The sequence below is a fragment of the Catharus ustulatus genome, chromosome 1, assembly GCF_009819885.2.
Source record: "Catharus ustulatus isolate bCatUst1 chromosome 1, bCatUst1.pri.v2, whole genome shotgun sequence".
NCBI classification, from domain to species: Eukaryota; Metazoa; Chordata; class Aves; order Passeriformes; family Turdidae; genus Catharus; species Catharus ustulatus.
In genome coordinates, this window is record NC_046221.1 from 75157768 (window position 1) to 75178469 (window position 20702).

Sequence of the window (20702 nt, forward strand, 5' to 3'; positions counted from 1 at the left end):
TACAATTAAAAGAAATTCACCTAGAAAGCAGGTAGGAATTTTAATTTAAAATGGCATGTACTTTTACATTTTAATTCTTGAGTATGGCTTAAAATAAAAAGCACATAGACTTTTAAGTAATTTTTACAGTAGTTCAAAAATACAAATTACTCTTGTACTCTTTATGGTGCAAGTTAAAAACTGGAAAGGCAACTGGATTTTGCTGTAATTTATATGATAAAATGATGTACTCATTTGACGCAAACTGTTTTTTATTTTAAAATAATAAAGACAATTGCTTTTGTTTGCTTTCTTCCACTAAGCCGGTCTCCAAGCAGAGAGAGAAAGAGAACCCGATGGGAGGAGGACAGAGAAAGGTGGTCTGAGAACCAGAGCTCCAGTAAAGAGAAAAACTATACTGCTGTCAAGGACAAAGAATCAGAAGAGAATGCATCTGAAAAAAATGAAGAGGAAGATGAGGAATTGCTTAAGCCAGTCTGGGTTCGGTGTACCCATTCTGAAAGCTATTATTCCAATGACCCTATGGATCAAGTGGTATGTCAGTGAGAACTCTAAAATGACTGCAGACAGTCCTTTATATTATGAACCCTTCAGCAGGATCATCATTTTGTGTCATTTAATTCTTCTCTTTTCCAAATCATCTCAGGCTTTTAACCCTGTTAGGGTTCTTCTCTGTTTTCATCAGTTCCTTCTGTCAGTTAGCATTCAGATAAGTGGTACATGGAATAGTGGTACATTTTTTTGTCTCCAGGAGGAAAAGAACTATTTTTTCCCTGTTTCCACTGTGTTTAACTTGTGAGCAAAGATGCCTCAAACACTGCAAACTTGGAGAAGTGCTGTACCAGCAAATGAAATAATTTCTCTGCCAATTCACCTGGTGAAGCAATGTAATGATATGCTAAAGCCTTATTAGGTATTCTCATGTTTCGCTGAAAGATCTGTTTTTCCCACCTTGGTTCTTTCATGAAATGTTGGTAAGTGTTGAATTCTTGTGCTATTTTAACATTGTCTTTTTTTTGTTCTGTTCTAATTTTTTTATTAACAGGGAGACTCTACTGTGGTAGGAACCAGCAAGCTCCGGGATCTGTATGAAAAGTTTGATGAGGAGTTAGGAAAGCGACAGGCAAAGGCCAAAGCAGCCAGGCCACCATGGGAACCACCAAAAACCAAGCTGGATGAAGATTTAGGTAGGCTGAAATGATAACAAACCTCTGAAATAGAATAATCTGTAGTTAACCTCTTTTGGCAGTCGTGTGTATTTAATTATGTGTTTTTTAAATCCCTCCTTTGTATTTCATATCCATGGGAGTTTTACTGCAGCTCTTGATGGAAGTAGAGCTAGATTCTTTACCCAGAAAGCCTAGGGCGGAATGGAGAGTATCCAGCACTACAAAATACTAGTTCCTTCCATGGCGTAAAACACCCTGAGCATAATCAGATAGTCCAGAGAATGGCACATGAGAGGCTTTGAGGAGTTCCTGGTTTTACATTTCTAAAGAGCAAGCAAGAGTAGTGGTGATAGTGCTGTGAAAACAAGCATCTTTTATTCGGTATTGTATTTTTGCTGTGCAGCTCTGCCTAGTATGATCAGACATCTGCAAAAGTTTTCATAACATACATTATCGGCATTATCTTGTCCCACCCATATGGATCTTCTGGCAGTGAAATACATCCAGCAACATCAAATACTGAGGAAATACTGGTTGAAAAGCAGAGCAGAGGTTTTTATAGCAATTTGTCTACTCAGAAGTCAATGAAAGCTATTTTTCTGGGTTTATTTTGGGAAAACTCATTCTTTTCATACTTCCAGCATTTCAGTGTTACATAGTGTGTTTTTTAGTCAGTTGTTTTAGTTCAAGAATTTTGTAGGCATATCATGGTAAATTAGATATTCTGTTGGGCTTGCTTTTTAACTATTGCTTTATGTTGGCCAGGTGAGCTGCTTCAAACTCTCAGGTCTCATCTTAATAACTCATTTATAAGTTGCATATCAAAAATTCCAAAGCTGAAATACAGGCATAATGACATGGTTACATGCTGATGGTATAAAAGGATGCAGTGAAGAGGAAATTAAAAAATAAACACAGATGAAATAAAATATGAACTCACTTTTGTAAAAGAGTTCTTCACATTTTTTTGAACAGTGAATTTGCATGTATTTAAACTTGTTCAAGAATCACTAGTAAAGTTAACTGTAAGGTTTTTTAGGAGGTGCTTTTTCATGTAGATGAATCAAGGACATGACTGCTGCACTCAACATACCTGTGTGAAGCCCTCATTCCTTTGATGTCTTAGGAAGAAAACCTGCTGCTCCAGGCTAAAATATGATAGAGCCAAAGGCAACTTCTGCATTTTCTTTTTCCACTCTTTCTGGAGAACGCAAAGGCTCTGTGTCTCCACTCTTCCCCTGGGCTGGCTTGGTGTCTGTGCCAGCTTCTCCTACAACCATGTAGTGTTTAGTAGTTTGTCTTATTTTATACTTCAGTAAAGGCTGTCTCTCTTCTGACTTGTGTTAGCAGCAATCATGTGTTGCAGTGGCATAGCAGTGCATTCCAGGAGCACTTTTAGATCGTGAAAGACTGATGATGGAAGAAATTCTTTACTATGAAGGTGGTGAGGCACTGGGACAGGTTGTCCATTCTATGCCTAGCAATGTTCAAAGCCAGGCTGGATGGGGCACTTAGCAGCCTGGTCTAGTGGGAGATATACCTCTGCATGGAATTGGATAATCTTTAAGTCTCCTCCTAACCCAAACCATTCTATGATTCTATGATTTCAATATGTTACATCGAAAAGTTCTCTGTTAGTCTTTTGAAACTCCAGCTTACTCTCAGGTTCCATGCATGTTTTACACCTGAAAATTGACTCAGTATTAATCAGATGTATATCAGAGAAAGTTTTGAAACTTAAATCTTTGTGAATATTTGTAGGAATAGATGTGCATACTTTGTGAGGAAACTCTTTTTCAGCTGAGCATAGATGACCTATGTAAACCATGTGTTCCAGGGACATATTTTAGTAACACCTTATGGCAAATTATGAACTGTGCATAAAAAAGGGGAAAAAAAAAAGGGGAAACATTTTCCTAGTGTTGTTCTCTCATTTTCTCTTCTTTTTCTTTCAACTAAGGAGTCTTGAATTCAGTAAAAATTTGTACTTTAAAACCACAGTTTCACAGTATTAGAAAGCACTGTCAGTATAATAATATATTTTCTTTTAAGTAAAAACTTAAAAAATGGAAGAAACATTGCATTTTATTGCAAGAATAAGATAAGCATTACTTGCCCACTGGTATATGTCTTGGCTATAAAGGCATTTATTTAAACTGGAGCTGAGAATATCTGTGGAAATGAGTGACTAAAATTATGTGCTTAAGGAAGGGTCACTCCACAGTGCCACAGGATATTAGTAGTATTGAGCTCAAGATTTTTGTGGTTTGGGATTTTTTTTTTTTTTAATATTAAGTTCGGACATTAATTATTAGAGAATGCATTGCTATGGAGAAGAGAGCATGTGGAAGTGTTTTTCAGCCATCTTTATTTCTTCTGTGTGTGCATCAGAGAGCTCTAGTGAGTCAGAGTGTGACTCCGAAGATGACAGCAGCTGCTCCAGCAGTTCGGATTCAGATGTTATTGACGTCATTGCAGAAATTAAGCGTAAAAAAGCACACCCTGATCGTCTCCACGAAGAATTGTGGTACAATGATCCTGGACAGGTAGGGTGTGAGGGAAAAGTTACTGGGTGTCCAAAGGTCATTCTCCCAATAAATTTAAAATTTTACCTTGTTGTCAAACATGCAGCGTGACCTCGTAATGCTTTCTTTACCCCTATTTTCCCTTTTCTCGCTCATCTTCTTCAAAACCCTTCACTTTTGATTTCAGGAGTATGGTTCCAGCTAATTAATCCTGGGTATTATTCAATTGGAATAATGTCTGACAGCGTTAATAAAAACAGAATGCTAACAATGTGCTAATGCTGTCCTTTTAGTCCTGAGATAAAGGTACACAACTGAATTCCGTGGGGGAGAAAAGGCAATATGTTTACATCCTTTACAAATTTTTCATCTTAAGCTCTCAGCTCATAATGATAAATAATGTTTTAAATATGCAGTTAACGCTTTTAATTTCTTGTCTAATGGTTCTTTTGTAATTGCATGGAGATTGTAGTTCTCATTGAATGTAATTGCTGAGCTCATGAAGTGCTGTTTTGCATGTACACGTTGCACAGAAGACTAGTTTTTGTTTGCAAATTCACTATCTTCATCTTTCTTACTTAAATATTTTACAATTTATTCTCTCATTTCAACTGGCACCTCAGTGAATTTATTTTTCTGTCACTTTGTGTGATGTATGAGTTTACCTTGCAACAAATCATAATGTTGAAGAGATGCTGGAGTGCATATTGCCATTGTGGTAATTCAGAAGTCTGTTGAATATTCCATTATAAATTCATATTTATGCTTCTAGTTAAAAAAATGATTGAGCATAGCTAGCTGTTTTTATTTGTATGGAAAACAAAATTAGTGAACTGTTTAGATATTTAAGAGAAAAAAAATGTGTAGCTCTTGGGCACACTTCAAAGTAATGTTCTGTGAAGAATATTAACAAAAAAGAAAGTGGAATAACTGTAGAAGGAATAGATTCAGGAATGTTTGGTATATGAGTTTGCTGCTGAAAATCATTCTTTACCAAAAACTTTATTGAGGCTGACTCTTCATCTTTCTTGAAAAGGCTAAAATCAATCATGGTGAGCCTGTCAGTGCTGTACTACTTCTGTGTAGATTTCATTTGGAAAGGTTTGAAGTTTTTTAGTATTTATCTGGTGTGTCAAAATGCTTTCTGTCAATAAATAAAACAGGAATGATTGCCACGCTCTCTGACATGTACAAGTACACTGTCTGACATGGAGCTAGATTTGTAGAATGGATCTTCCCAACCCTTCAGTCTGAGAAGTTTGTTAATTTGGATAATCTCCAGCAGCTTTGACAGTTGCCAGAAAATAAATTGTTAAATTCAATGCCACCACAGTGGCTTTTGCCTTACAAATGCGATGTGCTTGTTTATGTTGCTCTGTTGGTCAGAGAAGGCATTGCCTGTGTAAATTTGTGATCTCTCATTTTACCATCATTTTACCATCAATTCATGATTACTCTCCTGCAATCATGAACAGTGTTGTTAGGGACAAGATAGGTATGTATCTGATTGCTTCTCAAGTCTTGGGCTTTACCAGTACAGTAATTTCACGAATACAAGCCGCACTGACTATAAGCCGCATCTCTGGCTGTTGGCAACATTTTGTTCTTTGTCCATAAATAAGCCGCACCTGATTATAAGCCGCTCTGTCGTTCGCAACGAGGACCGGCGTGCAACAAAGTTGCCAAATAGTAACAGAATCGTGGGATCGTGGGGTTTACTGGCTCGGCTTGGGCTGTGCGGGCTCAGCCCGCTCAGGGCTGCCGACGGGGCCGAGTGGCCCAGCTCAGCGGGGCCGCTCGGTGGGGCTGCTTGGGACCGGCCACCACTGCCACCGGGCTCGCTCTCCCCGGCCCGGTGCTGCCCTGCGGCGGTGGCAGGCGGAGATGGAGTCCCCCGGCTCCCGCGGTGGTGGTGGCAGGAGGGGAAGGAGCCCCCCTGCTCCCGCGGTGGCAGCAGATGGAGGCGGATCCTGCCTGCTCCTGCGGCTTCCCCCCTGGGCCGTGGGGATGGCAGCACGGAACCCCTGCCTCCCTCCTCCCCGCCCCGTGCTGGCAGCATGGAACCCACCTGCACCCACCACGCAACAGAGTAACCAATTTGTAACAATCGCGAAATGCCGGGTTTTACTGGCAGGTGCTCGACTCGGCACCCTGGCTGGCACTTCCGGGGTTGGAAATTTCAGAAAATTTTTCACACATTAGCTGCTCCTGAGTGTAAGCCGCATTTCTGGGGTGGGAGCAAAATTTTAGTCAACATGGTGCGGCTTATAATCGTGAAATTACTTACTTCATTCACATCCGTCTCAGTTTTGGCCTGTGCAGTTAATATTACAGAGACAAGTGTTTGTGCTGAACAGTACTAAGAATTAAGGATGAGATTTTCAAAAATCCATGATGATTGTTTAAATAGCCTCAGTAGACACTTAGTTTTGGAGCACTGTTGAGCAACTAGCTGTTGACTGCTTTTTTAACTCTCTCCTGTTTTGTCACTGTATAAGCCAGCGAGGAAGTATGCTTCTGCCTATGAGCATGATTCTGTTTCTTTGAACCTGTTCTTTCCTCAAGGGTCTCAGAGTATGGGACAAATGGGGTGAACAGCAAACTGTCACATCACTCTATTAAGATTGTGTCACTAAGTATCCAAAGGAGTAGGGAAGTGCCCTGCTTCTTACCTTCCTTTGCACGTTTATGCATTGTGCAGTCTGAAGAAACTGAAGTGAACATCAAAACTAGAAGTTGCATCCCTATCCCAGCTACCTAAAGCTAATATTAACAGTGGTGCAGTAATTCTTGCTTCCTGTGGTATCTTCACATTACCTCTAATATGTGTTAATGCCATTTAACCCCACTGTGGATACTGTTTAAGTTTTCAGACTGCTTGTAATAGCATGGAAAGTTCTGATCATTTTTCTATTGCATTGCAAGTTTATTGGTTTTTTTGTTTTTTTTCATAAGTCTAAAATAATTTTAACTTCCTGGATTCAAACTTTGATTAAAAACTTGGGATTGAGAACTTAATTTGATTCTCTGGTTTGTTCCTGGGCTTTTTTTCTTGGATTTCTGCAATAAACATAATGTAAGAGCAGAAAGCTTAAGGCTGTTGCAATAGTTGATAGTCTGCATTGATCTTTGTCATAAAAGTGAAAAGAAAGACTTTGACCTTTATAATGTATGCACTGGCCCTTTTTGGTGTAGGCACTTGATGCACCCATACAGAATGCTCAAGTGGGTATTTTATCATCTTTTCTCTTTTTTACTGATCTATTCATAGGATGGATTTGAAGTGTTCCCCTCAGTTCTTTTGTACCAAGTAAAACCTTTGAATGGTCTGCATTTTAGAGGATAGCCTTGTTCCATAGCAGAGGACTTGAGGATGAGTTTTCAGTCAGAGAAATCAGTGGAACTGTTTGAATATGGAGAATTCAGCATGTAAATATTGGCACGTACATGTTTGAGACCTAAATTTTGTGTTAGGCAGTCAGCATGCTGTTTGTGAGTGGAAGTAAATGGAAAAGAGGTATATTATATCAGGGTGGTACAATTCTGCTGAAAGTGTTTTTTCCATCTTGTGCTTCTGAAACAGTGATGGAGTTCTAATGTTGCTGTGTGGTTTTCTTACATTAGTCTATAGTGTTTTCAGTTTTATTGGCTTGAGAACATTCGCTTAATCTGAGCATGACAGGCTTTTAGAAGCATCAGCACTCAGGGCATTAAAACCAACACACTTTTCCAAAACCACTTTTCAGTAAAACTAGAATCCTATTTTGTTTTTGACAGATGAATGATGGACCTTTGTGCAAGTGCAGTGCTAAAGCCCGGCGCACAGGAATAAGACACGGCATTTATCCTGGTGAAGAGGTATTACTAATTCTAAGGATTGCAATTATGAATACAAATTTGCAGCTGTAAATTCCTCTTTGGGTTGATTTGAGGGGGTTTTCCCATGATTTACTGACTGAGTAAAAAAAAAAATCTCTTTTGCAACTTTAAATCTCTTAGTTACGTAACCTCATATTTAAAATGGAATACTGGTAACGAAATCCATCTGAAAACTATAGAAGACTTTGGCCTGTGTTTGCTTAGTTTTAGGTTTGTTGGTTTTTTTAAAGTTTCTGTAACATAATTGTTTTAATAGAAAAGAACTTGTGATCAAAGATCTGCTATCTTCAAGTGGATGAATGTGTTGTTAAGGGCCCACTTTGTGAAGTCATTGCTTTTAAAAAAACAGTAAATAGTAATTCTGCTGCTGAAAGAGGCAGAAGGCTTGTCAGGAGGCATTCTTGCCTGTTTTAGGCTTTTCAATTTTATCTTCATACTTTCTCTTGAAAGATTTTATTTTTCAGTTGGCCTTTTTGTATTTACTGTAACAGTTGTTTATTTCTCTGCAGTTAAGGAGTTGCAAATGTTTTTGTGAATTATCTGAGTTCAAAAAATTGGCTTTGGTCTGAAGCTTACTACAAATTTGTCCAGTTCAGGATCTATTCCTCCCCATGTTGCATCTTTTCAGAAAAGGAAGAAAATTTAGGAGGAGAAAGCTACTATACATAAAACTTGCTGCATGAAGGCAGCTGATTTCTGGAACAATGCCATCTGGGAATCCCAGGTTTCACAAAATCTCCTTGAATATAATACTTTTCACAGTGTCCTGTAGGTGAAACTGCCTAGTTTTCAACTAACTTGTTTGTAGCTGCCTTGTCGCAGCTGAAATAATAAGCTGAGAAGCTTATTTTGGGACTGAAGAGCCAACAAAATCACCTTACTGCATAAGTTTTGCAAAGTGGCCAAAGTAGGTAGTGGTGTAGCTGTCTTGCCATTGCCACAGGCCAGCTTTTGTTCTGCAGTTCAGAATAGTACCCTGCTCACTGCAGTGGTTTTATTCTTTTTCCAAGTGTATTCCAAACAGGCTGGTGGCAGCCTCCAAACTGCAGCAAGTTGTATGTAGGGCCTATGAAAAACTGGTTTTGACTGGTTATTGAGGAGTTTAGGTCTTTACACAGGACTGCTTCAGAACAAGCTGGAGGGAAACAGGAAATTGCAGCTGTCTGGCTGCCTTTGGACCTCAAAGTCAAGCATTACAACCCGGTAGAGAGAGTGGGGTTACCAGAGCTACCTCTGTGGTGATAGACTAGTCCTGTCTCTTCAAGCCACAGATGTCCCCCAAGCAGATGAGCTGATACCTATCTTGATAATGTACCTTGAGATCTTCTTGTGTGATGTCTAGGCTTCTCTTTATAAGCTTTTGAAATGTGTTTCCTGAAACAAATTTGTATATGAGAGAAAATCAGTCTGGAATGTAAACAGCTAACTGTTGTGTGTAAGAGAGATGGAGAGTTAAATGGAAAATGAAAATAAAAATTCACCATTTTTTTGCTTTTGAATAACTTTAAAAATATTTCTTAAAGTGAAAATGGAGATAAGGCCACACTTTCCTCCTTCCCAGAATGTTTAATTATGACTACCTGCTTTTATTTAATTTTTCCTAATGCATATTTCATGGCTATTAGAAATGCTTTATTCTCTCTTTTAATCTAAATTTACCTTGACTCTATACATAATTCTACTTATCTCTTTCTTTAAGCCCATTAAACCATGTCGCCCCATGACCAACAATGCTGGAAGACTATACCACTACCGAATTACTGTGTCACCTCCCACAAATTTCTTAGTAAGTACTTTATAAATAATTTGAACTAGGACTCTGATTTTGTTTTTGGTGACAAAAGTCATACTGCTTCTTGCTTATTACTCCATGGTGGTTTTGTTTGCTTTTTTAAGACAGACAGACCTACTGTTATTGAGTATGATGACCATGAATATATCTTTGAAGGGTTCTCCATGTTTGCACATGCTCCACTAACAAATGTAAGTATGGTAATTTCTACATACTTTAGGTTTCATACAGGGGATTTCTTTAGAAGGTACTCATTCTTCCCTGAAGCAAAACTTCTCTAAAACAACAATACATGTATGCTACAAACATTTTACCAGCACTGGGCACAGGGGAAAATATTTGTGCCGACGAATCTCAGGTTTTGTCTTGACTGACTGTGGTAAGCAGCATCTCTGAACTGTGACTGAAGCTGTGATGTGCATCGAAGTAATGTTTTTATGTGTTTCACAGTTTGGAAGTGCATTAAACCATGGAACAACTTGTTAAGACTGCTAATTGGATTTAAATTGGCTGAGTGAGTTTATTAAGTTGGCAAAGTTTAAAAAAAACTAGTAATAAAACAAAAAAGGTTTTCCATTTAAGTGACAAATGAAATTTTTCAGAGATCCACTCTAAAGGCTTTTCTCTCTTCTTAAAACTTACCTAGATATATCCAATACTTTCTAGCAGCTGTTCAGCTTCTTCAGGATCTAGCAAGTTACAATTTTTAGTAAAAGCTGTAGGTATGTACAGGTGTTTAATTTTGTGTTTTTAAAGCAAGTGTAACAAGAAAAGGAAATGATTGGTACCTGACTTCCTTGCTTTTCCGATATAAGCTGAGTTAGCCAAATGTGGATGGAAAATACACAGATTCTTAATTTCTGTACACTTGAAGATTTTTTTGTTATCTTGGTTGTTTTGAGGTTTTCTCAAAAAGTTCAGTGTGTGTTAGTTTCTGTCATTTTTATACCTATTACTAGCTACATCACCAATGCCACAACTCCATGTAAGAATGGTTATGAACGGAGGACTGGTATGTAACACAGGACTGGATTGTAAGGGTACTGGGAACTAAGAGGCACTGAGAAGAAATTGCTTTGGCTCTGACAGTTTGCTTACATAATGTTTATGATAACACTTTACTTCTGGTGGCCAGGGGAAGGGTGTCTTGTTGATAAGTCACTGAGAGAGTGGAGTTCAGCCTCTGGCATGGCAATGGGAAGCACTGCTGCCCAGTAGCATTAATTCAGCCTCAGAGGTCAAGGCAAATTTATCTCAAGGCTTTACATTTTCACTTTGCAAATGAACAAAAAGAAGTTTTGTTTTACTCATATTAAATAATAAAGAGACCTCCTTATCTTTACAATTTTTGTGTGTATTTTGTGACAGGAAGGCAGAGATATGGAAATCTTCAATATACAGACAACAAGGAAAACTCTTCTTTGATATGAGTAATTAGTAAAGCTATTAAGCTTACTGTGAAGTACATGTTTGCATGCACTTCCAAGTAGGGGGAAGTGATCAGTATTCTTTTTTACAGAATTGAATACAAAGCCACATTGTGGTGCCAGTTCCTGTTACTAAAAGATATATAAAGCCCTTTGGAAGGAATTTCTTGATGTCATGAGATGATTTTTGGCGTACAACATAAAACCTGCTCTTTGAGGGACACTTTGGAACATACTTGATAAAACTGAGGTAGCAAAAGGTAGTAAAAATAGAGAACTGAACACCAACATCTTTGCATTAATCAAATTTCTGTAGTATGAAGTGTTAAGTTTGCATGGTTAGGGTTATTACTGAGTTACTGCTGTTATTACTGAGTAATAACTGAGCAGCTCAAGTGTTAGGGAAAATTATTAGTACAGTCATAGAAAAATTATTTTCACATTATAAATACCAGACCAATTTTACAGTACCAGCCATGTGATCCTTTAGTGTGCATTTGCTTGTGTCCATAGAACTCCAGTTCATGGAGGTCTTTGTGGTCACTTCTCTAAGGTATTCTAGTTTAAATTATGTGTTAGAAAGTAAATAAACAATCCCTGTGTTTTTTCTAAAGCCTCACTGGTTTAAGTGTGACAGGTTTTCATCTGCTCAGATTCTAAATGGTATATTTAGCTTCCAAGGTTTTGGGAAGGGTTTGTATTTACATTTACTACTGTATCAAATTTTAAGAAATGCAATTTTGTTTGTTTGTTTGGTGCAGCTTCTTAATTTATCATGCTGATAGCAGTAGATTTTTGTAGTCAGAATAATCAAATGTTTGACAGTGGGCTGTAAGAGGATGCAGTCAGAATATTGCACCTCTGCTATGTACATGGATTTCATTGCAACCCTAGTGCTGTTCAGATATTTATTTGTGTGTTTATAAATGTAAAATAATCTTGGGTTGCTTCACTTTCACAGATCATGGAATTGTTCTAACATTCTTTCATGCTTTTGAGGCCATTGAGTAGTAAAATTGGGTAAGAGCTATAGATGTGTAAGGGAAAAATTAGGCTTTTTTGTAGTCTTTTGGGAATTTAGCTTTTGTTCTCTGAAAATCCCATTAACAGGAAACACCTTCAGCGAATTATGGACTGTATAAAGGTGAAAAAAAGAAATGTTTGTCTTGCTAGCTAGTCAGATGAAACTGAGATTATTTTTTGCATGAAATTAGTATAAAACTGTAATTTATCCCTAAGCTATAACATTATGTAACTTTGACTTAAAACTGCATTTTATGACAGTATAGCTGACACAGCTGGCAGTGCGCTAAAAACACCTTGCTTTCAGATCACTCTATCAATCTGATGTGTCACAAACAACAAATTCCCTTGCCAATATCCAAGTAAGAGAAGATACAGGTTGAGTGAAGTTTACAAGTGTACTTTTTCTCCTAAAGAAAATTTCATCTCCAGTAGATGGCATTATTTAACCTTCCTTCACTATGCCTCCTGTCAGCACTGTGTTTTATTACTGAGGTGAAGGCTGGAACTGGTACTCCCTTTACGTATGCTTGTGTTCTTGTCTTTGTATGATCCCCCAGAGCAGCTGTTTTAGTAAGTGCCCTTTTCAGCAGACAGTAATACTTTTGCATACAAAATTGTATTAACTATACATTTGATGCTGTATAGTTTTTAATACTGAATTTCTCTTTTCCTTCCAGATTCCTCTATGCAAAGTAATCAGGTTTAACATTGACTATACAATTCATTTCATTGAGGAGATGATGCCTGAGGTAAGATGGGTAATTAGTCTAAAAGTCAGAGTGACTTATGAATTGTTGGTATGTTTCGTGGATTAAACTCTTCTGTATCCCACCTTGTGAAGTCTCTAAGAGACTGACTCTATTCTGAATGAGTGACTGGAAAAGGACTCGCACTTACAGGTACTAATATAAATCCATCTACCTAGGCTGTCATGTATTAAAGTCAAACAGTAAGAAGTGCTTATATCCATAGCTACCTTTCATTTTACGTTGTATGCACTATCTGCAAATTGAATTAGGCATTACCCTTTTCTTCCCTATGACAAAAATAAGGCATATGGAGGTATTCCTTTGCTAGGACCACAGAAGTCAGTGGCACAGCTTTTCTTCAACTTAATCAGAAGTTTGAAGCTCTGAAGATTGCTTATCAGTACTTGATATAAGCTGTTGCCAAAACAAATTTCCTGTGGACACAAAAAAGCACATAGAGTTCATAATCTGTGGTGGGATGTTTTTATTACTAATTAATGCTTGGTGGAGCCAGTTTGCAAAGTAAATTGCCGCAGTGGAACAGTGTGTAGAGATACAGGAACACCCCTGCATATCAGCTACGAAGATAGGATCAGTATTTAATTTGGTCATATGTATTTACATTTTTCTTTCTAGTTATCTCTCTTTTTGGTTGCTCAATGGCATCTAAATATATACAATGCCTAAAAAGCCCTGAAATAAACAGCCTTGAAGTGCCTCAGAAAAAATAATGTGATCAAAACAATTAATTTCTTGTAAGAGAGTGAATGTATTATGTTGTCTGCAAATCTTGAACTGAAACAACAAAATAGGGAAGTCACCATCTGGGGGGCTTCTGGGTAAATAGCTACAACATTATTTGCAGACCATCTTTATTAAAGATTTTTGAAAGAGAATGTGGTGTTGAGTTTGGAATTTATGGCCAATATCATACATGCACAATTTATATTAGTCTGGCCTGATTTTGTTTGTTCAGAAAAGTTTATATGTTTGTTCACTGAAAGAGCCACTTTTTCCCTTGATGAAAAGAATCTCTTTTTTCTTTTTTTTTTTTTCCATTTCATCTTTTTTCTTCTTCTTTCTTGGTTATTTAGGTCATAATCCTCAATTGTGTTGTACTGATGCTTGCTTTAGAAGTCATAGCGATACCACAGATGGTGATTTATAAACACTTATTATGAGCGTGTGGGAAAAAGAGAACTACGAAAAAGATATTTCTCAGAAATATGTCATCTGCTTGGCTTGCTCAGGTGGAAGGGGTTTTAGTGCTTGGCAGATAATTGCAGATAATTTTTGCCTATACTGTTGATTTGGACATTGAGTGAAGAGGATTCAATACCATTCTTTCTTGACAATGCTTTCTGAAGAGACCACTGTGCTATGTTAGGGTAGATGATCACAAATATATCAATACAGTTTCCAGAACCCAGTATCTAGTGGTTGGCAGATATGAAAACTTTTTTTTTTCATTGTGTGTTATTGAACAATATATGAATGGCATTATTTGTATTGCAGTATTATATATTTATAAATTTGGTCTATTTTTTTGTTTCCCCAGAATTTTTGTGTGAGAGGCCTTGAGCTATTCTCTTCTTATCTATTCAAAGATATTTTGGAGTTGTATGACTGGAATCTTAAAGGTAACGTTCCCTATGAGAGGGTTCTCAAAATAGCAGTGTAACTGCTGTTTTCCATGAGAGGGACAAACTTCATCTGAAATTAGAGTTCAATATTGTGAGCTGTAGCGATGAAAATTCAGAAACTTGGCACTGTATTCTCACAAATAAACTAAATTTCTGCCTTAATCCAGAAATTTTATTTTAGTCAAACAGTAAATATTACTGTATGTTTAATATTACAGAGTATCATATGCGTAGTATTTTGAAAACCAAGGTGTCAAGTAAATTATCCTCTCCTTTTACAAGCGAACAACAAGTTGCTCATACAGTATTTCTCTGCAGTCAACTCAGAAAGTAGTGTCATACAGACAGCTGTGCAGAATTAATGTTATCATTATAGCTGAATGTTTTTGTCTTTTGACAAGATGAAAATACTTGTTTCTTTGAAGACTGCAACAAAGGAGAATGGTGCTTCTGGTCTAAAAGAGAAATGAGAGTTTCAGAGGAATTGCCTTTCAGTATCCGTAGGGCATCTTGACTTTGTGGAGTTGCACTCTGCACTTAATGCAGTTAAACAGAGGAGCACACAGATTTAATACATTTTGTGTAGCCTTTGGTTTGATACTAAATATATTCTAATGTCAGTGTTGTCTCTCCTGTCACTACTTCTGATTGTTCTTGTTTTTTTTAACACCAGGTACTTACAGGTTTAGTTTTTATTTTCTTGCTAAGCTTTATATGGTGAATAGGAAAATTAAAAAAATACCCACAAAACAATACTGTGGAAATTTCCATGCTATCTTTGTTACGGTCAGCAAAAACCACTCCACTAATTGGGAGGAGATACACTAGTGCTGATATCTGTAAGGCTTAAGTGTAATAATTAATTGGTTATATAAACCAATCTTTTTCTATTACTGTTTTATTTAAAAGTACTGGGTTTTTTGTTAGGTTATTATTTTAAAATATTTAGATTTATTTTAAATTGTCTGTGTGAAAGCTTTCAGCTTTCACTACATTTGTCTCTGGGTTTTTTTTGTTACTTTTTGGATTGAAACTGAAGCCCTATCAAATGTAATCACCATCCATTGATTTCATCTGCAGCGAAGTTACCTCTTTTCTTCTTTTGCAAATATGTTGCTGTTCATAAATTTTCTGTATTTTTTTTGTATTTAAGGACCTTCACTTGAAAATGATTCTATTTCCTGTCCCAGATATCACTTCATGCCGCGGTTTGTGAGATTTCTTCCAGGTAATGTGTGTACTATATAGCTATGTGCAAATTAGATCTAAAAAACCTTTTTAAAATCCCAACAAAATAGAAAACAACCCTATCCTCTAGAAAAAATCTCCACAAAAAAAACCCTTATTGCAAGTGGAATAGCTCAGTCAGTGCTGAGATCTGGTGTTTCTACCTGAAGTCTTTAGTGCTTGCTGGCAGTGTGGATGGTTTACTCAGAGCTGGAATTCTTATGGGCAGACCAAGTCTTGCTTCCAGCTTTTGTGTCTGTAGTCATTTTAGGCAGTGCTGGGTCCTCTTTGGCATGCTCAGTGATGGAGCTGTGGCATTTAAGAAGTGCTGTTATCTAATCTCACACATTTCATGTCCTCCCTGCTCTTCAGGGTACCATGTGGTTAGATCACAATTCTTGATGTGCAAGGGTCAGCGTGATTGGCACCCCTGAGCACATGTGTTTCTGATTATTTCGTTATCCTAATGCAAGCTTAGGCCTTATAGCAAATAGTGAAAGCCAAAAGCCATTATTCCAGTGCAGTTCAGCCCTGGCCTGCGAGCCAAGGACAAGATTCCATGTGGAGCATTGCACTCATTTGGAGTGATCAGCTTACACAGGCATTTAACACATCCTAATACACCAGGACAGCGTTTTAGTTGATGTAAATGTCATGGTTCCACTGAAAATGTGTCCTGCTGAGATCCTGCCAGTGATTGCTCCAGGAGGGTTGTGTGGACAGAAGGATGTGTTACAGCTGTGGGATTTAGGGTGCAGATGACACATAGAACAACCTTCGTCAAGAGGGCTGTGATTGTGACCCGGAGGTGCTTTCTGGTCTGGGCTTTGAAACTTAGTTGGGATATTAATTATAGCTGGAGCAAAATGAGTTTTGGCTTGTTACTGTGGAGAGTACTGATGGCCAGATGACTGTATTTCTAATTGTTATTCCTTCCTGGATACACAGCACTGTTCAATCAGAAGCAGAGCTCTGAGTTTTGCTAGCAAACATTGATTTGGTTTTGCTGAAGCAATTTACAAAATAAGCCATCAAGCCACATGTGGCTGATTAACTTGACCTCATCACAAAATGAGAACAAGTTTGTCCTGCCTAGTTTGTGTAGCTTGAGGGTGCTTTCCTGTTCAGGGTTTTTATATGCTGATTTTTTTTTTCTTAATTTTAGTTTAGAAAGAGTTTCAGTTCTTTCTGTGCTGTTGGGTTGTTTACTGATAGGGAGAGATAAGTCTCTATAATATGTATTCCTGTGTGCTGCTTCTTCTTTAAGGTCCCCAACCTTCTAACTCTTTTTTAAAAATGCATTTTTCCTGATATTTCTGCCTATATAGTTCCCTTTTAGCATATTTTTGACAGGTTTTTTATTTTAATCAAGCTTTCATTTTTTATTGATTATTTTTTGAAGTATCCTGGAAGATTTTTAATTTCAGAGAGTGGAGGAAATCTATTTCCTTCAGGTATGTTTGCGGAACACTTCGTATGTCTAATCAAAGAAGATGTTGGTGCATCAGATCTCCACACATCATCAGCTGTCTCTTTAAAGATGGGAATGAGTTGCTGATTTCCCATCTCTTCTACTTTTTCTTTCTTACTTTCCTAACGTTGTCTAAAAATAATGAGGTTTGGGATGTCAGATTTTCTATGTAGATTTACTTAGAGACAGGCCTTGGGGTACCTCTGACCTCGTCATATCTCGTTTACTGAGATGCATAGCATGCAGAACAGCTGCTGTATTGTATTCATTGTCATAGGTTTTTATGATGAGAAATATATTCAGAGAGTGAAATACTAGAAAAAACAGGTCCCAAGTTCTGCATATTCTGATTTAGAAAGTCTCTGACTTTCATTGAGCTGTCTGTAGCAACCTGTACATAATCTTCAATGGGTAAGGATACACTTATATTTTAATGATTGGTGAGTGTGGGGTACCTCTTGCATAAGAGTATAATCCATTTTTGACAAAGAGTAGTCTTGTAAGTGGAGTACCCCTTTAATTTGAAGGAAAACTTTGCACATTTAAAAATCTGTCCCTGTAACTGTTTAGAAGTATTTTCTATTTCCAGTGAGGTTTGGGGTGTATTTTCCCCACTTAAGACTCCATCTTGGAGTTAGAGTGAGTTAGTTGTTCTAACAGGCCAAGTTACGCCATTGCCTGTCATCATTTCTGTGCAGAAGTGCTCTAATCCCAGCAGAAGTAAGAGAAGGGCTTGGTTCCTCACATGTCTTGTAGAGGACATCATCTTACACGGTGCTACCATGGTGCAGCAGCTCTGCGAGGCTTTTCCACTTTGCCTGGGATCACAGTCCTTGTGCTGTGGTGTCATCCCCCATGTTGCTCTAAAGTTTTACATCTGGTTTGTCATCATTTCTCTTCTGTGGGTGTAGTGACAGAGAGAACATACTCAGTGTCTGGACCAGATTGTTTCTGCTCCCTGAGGGAGGGAAATCAGCATTTGTGTTCTGTGAGGCTGAAACGTGAAGATTTTTCCGTACCTGCAAACTAAAACTGTTATTAAAGGAGGGAATTAGAGAGATGTATGTCAAAATTAAAGCATTGGGAACATGCAGTGACATTTTACTTACATGAGCAGACATACTGAATTTGAACTGAACTCAGTCATTGATCTGAGTGACCACTGAGTGGTGATCTGTTGGGACCATCACTCACCTTTCCTGTTTGCATATTCACATCTGTAGCTGGCTACCTTAAGCCAGTCAGATTATAGCGTCTTCTTTTGGTACAAGCAACCTTTCCTGTGTGTTGTTCCTGGGGTCTCAGAGGTATTTAGTAATTTTCACATGCCCTTGATTCATTTACTGACAGAAGACAGCATGAGACTCTTTAGTCTTCATTACTGCAGTTACGGCATGTAAGCACTACAGATGAGTTTGAAGTGCAGGGATAGCTTACAATATTCATCCAGAAGTATCCTGTAAAATTTTGAGTGTTCTTTAAAAAAACTGCATAACACCTAAAGGCTTTTTAACTGCTGTTGTGAAAAGAATGATAAAATTGTGAAAAGGAAGATATAACTGGACAGCATAATGGATTGTTCTGCTTGCTCATTTTGAAGTTTGTTCAGGCAAGTTAGAAACTTCAAGTTTACAGTAGGATGGAGCTATTACTCTCTCCACCATTACTGTTACTGCTTTAGTTTAGCAAATGCGTGTGCAGTATTCATCTGTAAAATATTTGCTTTCATATTTGTCAAATCACTTAAACATTTTGGATTTTATTTTACTCATATAAGTGGTTTTTGTTCTGCATATTTTCTCTTATGCTCATGCTTTAGGATTGAATCTGAAATGTGTTTTTTTTTTAATTTATGATTTTAAGATGGAGGAAAAGAAGTACTTTCAATGCATCAGATTCTTCTCTACTTGTTACGATGCAGTAAAGCTCTGGTCCCTGAAGAGGAGATTGCCAACATGCTTCAGTGGGAAGAACTGGAATGGCAGAAGTATGCAGAAGAATGCAAAGGGATGATCGTTACCAGCCCTGGCATGGTAAAACAAATACATATTTTTTTGATTTTTTGAACAATCCAGTGACACGTACATGTCTTCTTTCAGAGAGTTTGTTACAGACTAAATTAGAACAGGAAAAGGTGACCAGTGGCAGTTTCAGCTTGCAATAGGAACAGTTTACTGACTGACTCCAACCCTGAATTGTGCCCTCTGCTGTTGTACTGAAGGATGTATTTTCAGAGGGGCACTGTTTCAATGTGCATGTTAAAAGGAACAACTATATTTTTTGTATATAAAACTTTCCTGTTTTCTCAGACAGTCTTTATGTACATGATGTCATTCTCTTTTCCCAGAGACAGCATCAGAGAAATAGTAACTATTTGCTATTTACTTACCTCTTCCTCTTTTGACCCCTATTGATAGCTCTATTTTGTGTATGCTGTCCAAACACTTGAATATAGGAAAGGTGTTTTCTGCCTATGTAGTTTTTTCCACATTGTTTCTGTGTTGCTCTCACTCACACTGAGGAATTTTCTGTACATTAATTAGTGCATGTATTAATTTTCAGTGCCTAGTTTGAAACCCCTGTGACCTTATTATTTTTTGAACAATTGGTATTTTAAACCATATGTTCTCTGAACACAACTCCTTTCAACGTGTGTATGTGAATTCAACCCATTATTCTGATTTTCCCTTTTAAGAAATGTGTGCCACAAGAATAGACAAATGTCCACTAAAAACCGCAGGGTAGTATTTCTGTAATTTTGTAACTATTGCAAAAGGGTATCTTAGTAGCAGAGGCATATTTTGGACCTTATATTTGAGACTACCATGCAGCTTTCTCACTAGTAATATCTTTCTTTTTGTCACTTCATTTTCCTCTTTTGCTTATAGCTCAAATTCTTAGTTTCTGAAGAAAAAGTGTAACTTGGTACCATGCCTAAGAAGGAATTTAGTTTTTCAGCTGAAAAACTTGTCCCCAAACTGCAGCCAGGGTGACATGCTAAATATATTTTTCCAGTTTGTATTTTTAAGTATGGCAGCATAACATTAGTAAACTACTTAGTAAGCTAATAATAACTTGGGTCAGATAATTTTCCCCTTGATTTCACTCTGACTGAAGTACAACTTAGAAACAACAAGAAAATTAGGCTGTTTCTGGGAACATGAACAACAAAAATACACGTGAACTCTCACTATGGAGAATTCTACCTCAGCTGTTTTAAATGATTGCTGAACCCGAATCCCATAATAGAAATTGTTAGAAAACCTGAACAGCCTTAGCTTACTTGTCTGTGCTTTCTGTGATACAAGGTATATACTGGTCCACAAACTGTCAGCATCTGAATGCTATACACTGACATGACTTCAGTTATTTTGCTGAAGATATGCTGATTTCAACTAGCTGAAAACTCTCTTTTGTGTTTAGCATGAAGGAGTGTATTTATGTTCCTTCCTTGTGTCACGGAACTCTAAATGTCTGCATGTACAAAGCAGTGTCATTTGTGAGCCATAGTGTTAATTCTGAAATCTTGTGTGATTTTTTTTACTGACAAACTTTGCGTTCTACGTGACAGTGTTTTTAGAGGCGTGTGGGCATCAAAATATGTAAGCATAAAAGAAATCCATAGCGCTTTGAAATGTCATGTTATAATGGCATCATTATAACATGTTTTTTCTCTCAAGAATGCAATGACACTCTTCTTAGTTTGTGGATTTTTCCTGTACATTACAGCGTATTGTACTGATTATGAATGTAAATGAAAAACAGAGTATGAAACTATTACCTATAAATTTTAT

The 20702-nt window shown here is 37.4% G+C and overlaps 1 protein-coding gene across 3 annotated transcripts in view; it reads left to right on the plus strand.

Moving 5' to 3' along the window:
• The window catches only part of DROSHA (drosha ribonuclease III), an 80899-nt gene that overhangs the window by 7303 nt on the left and 52894 nt on the right, over positions 1–20702 (plus strand). For all 3 annotated transcript variants that reach the window (XM_033052625.1, XM_033052606.1, XM_033052614.1), the window contains 10 exons: positions 303–534; positions 1046–1187; positions 3561–3715; positions 7472–7552; positions 9273–9359; positions 9470–9556; positions 12496–12567; positions 14126–14207; positions 15364–15438; positions 18772–18941. In XM_033052625.1, coding sequence (XP_032908516.1) covers positions 303–534; positions 1046–1187; positions 3561–3715; positions 7472–7552; positions 9273–9359; positions 9470–9556; positions 12496–12567; positions 14126–14207; positions 15364–15438; positions 18772–18941 — 1183 coding nt within the window. The remainder of the gene's footprint in view (positions 1–302; positions 535–1045; positions 1188–3560; positions 3716–7471; positions 7553–9272; positions 9360–9469; positions 9557–12495; positions 12568–14125; positions 14208–15363; positions 15439–18771; positions 18942–20702) is intronic.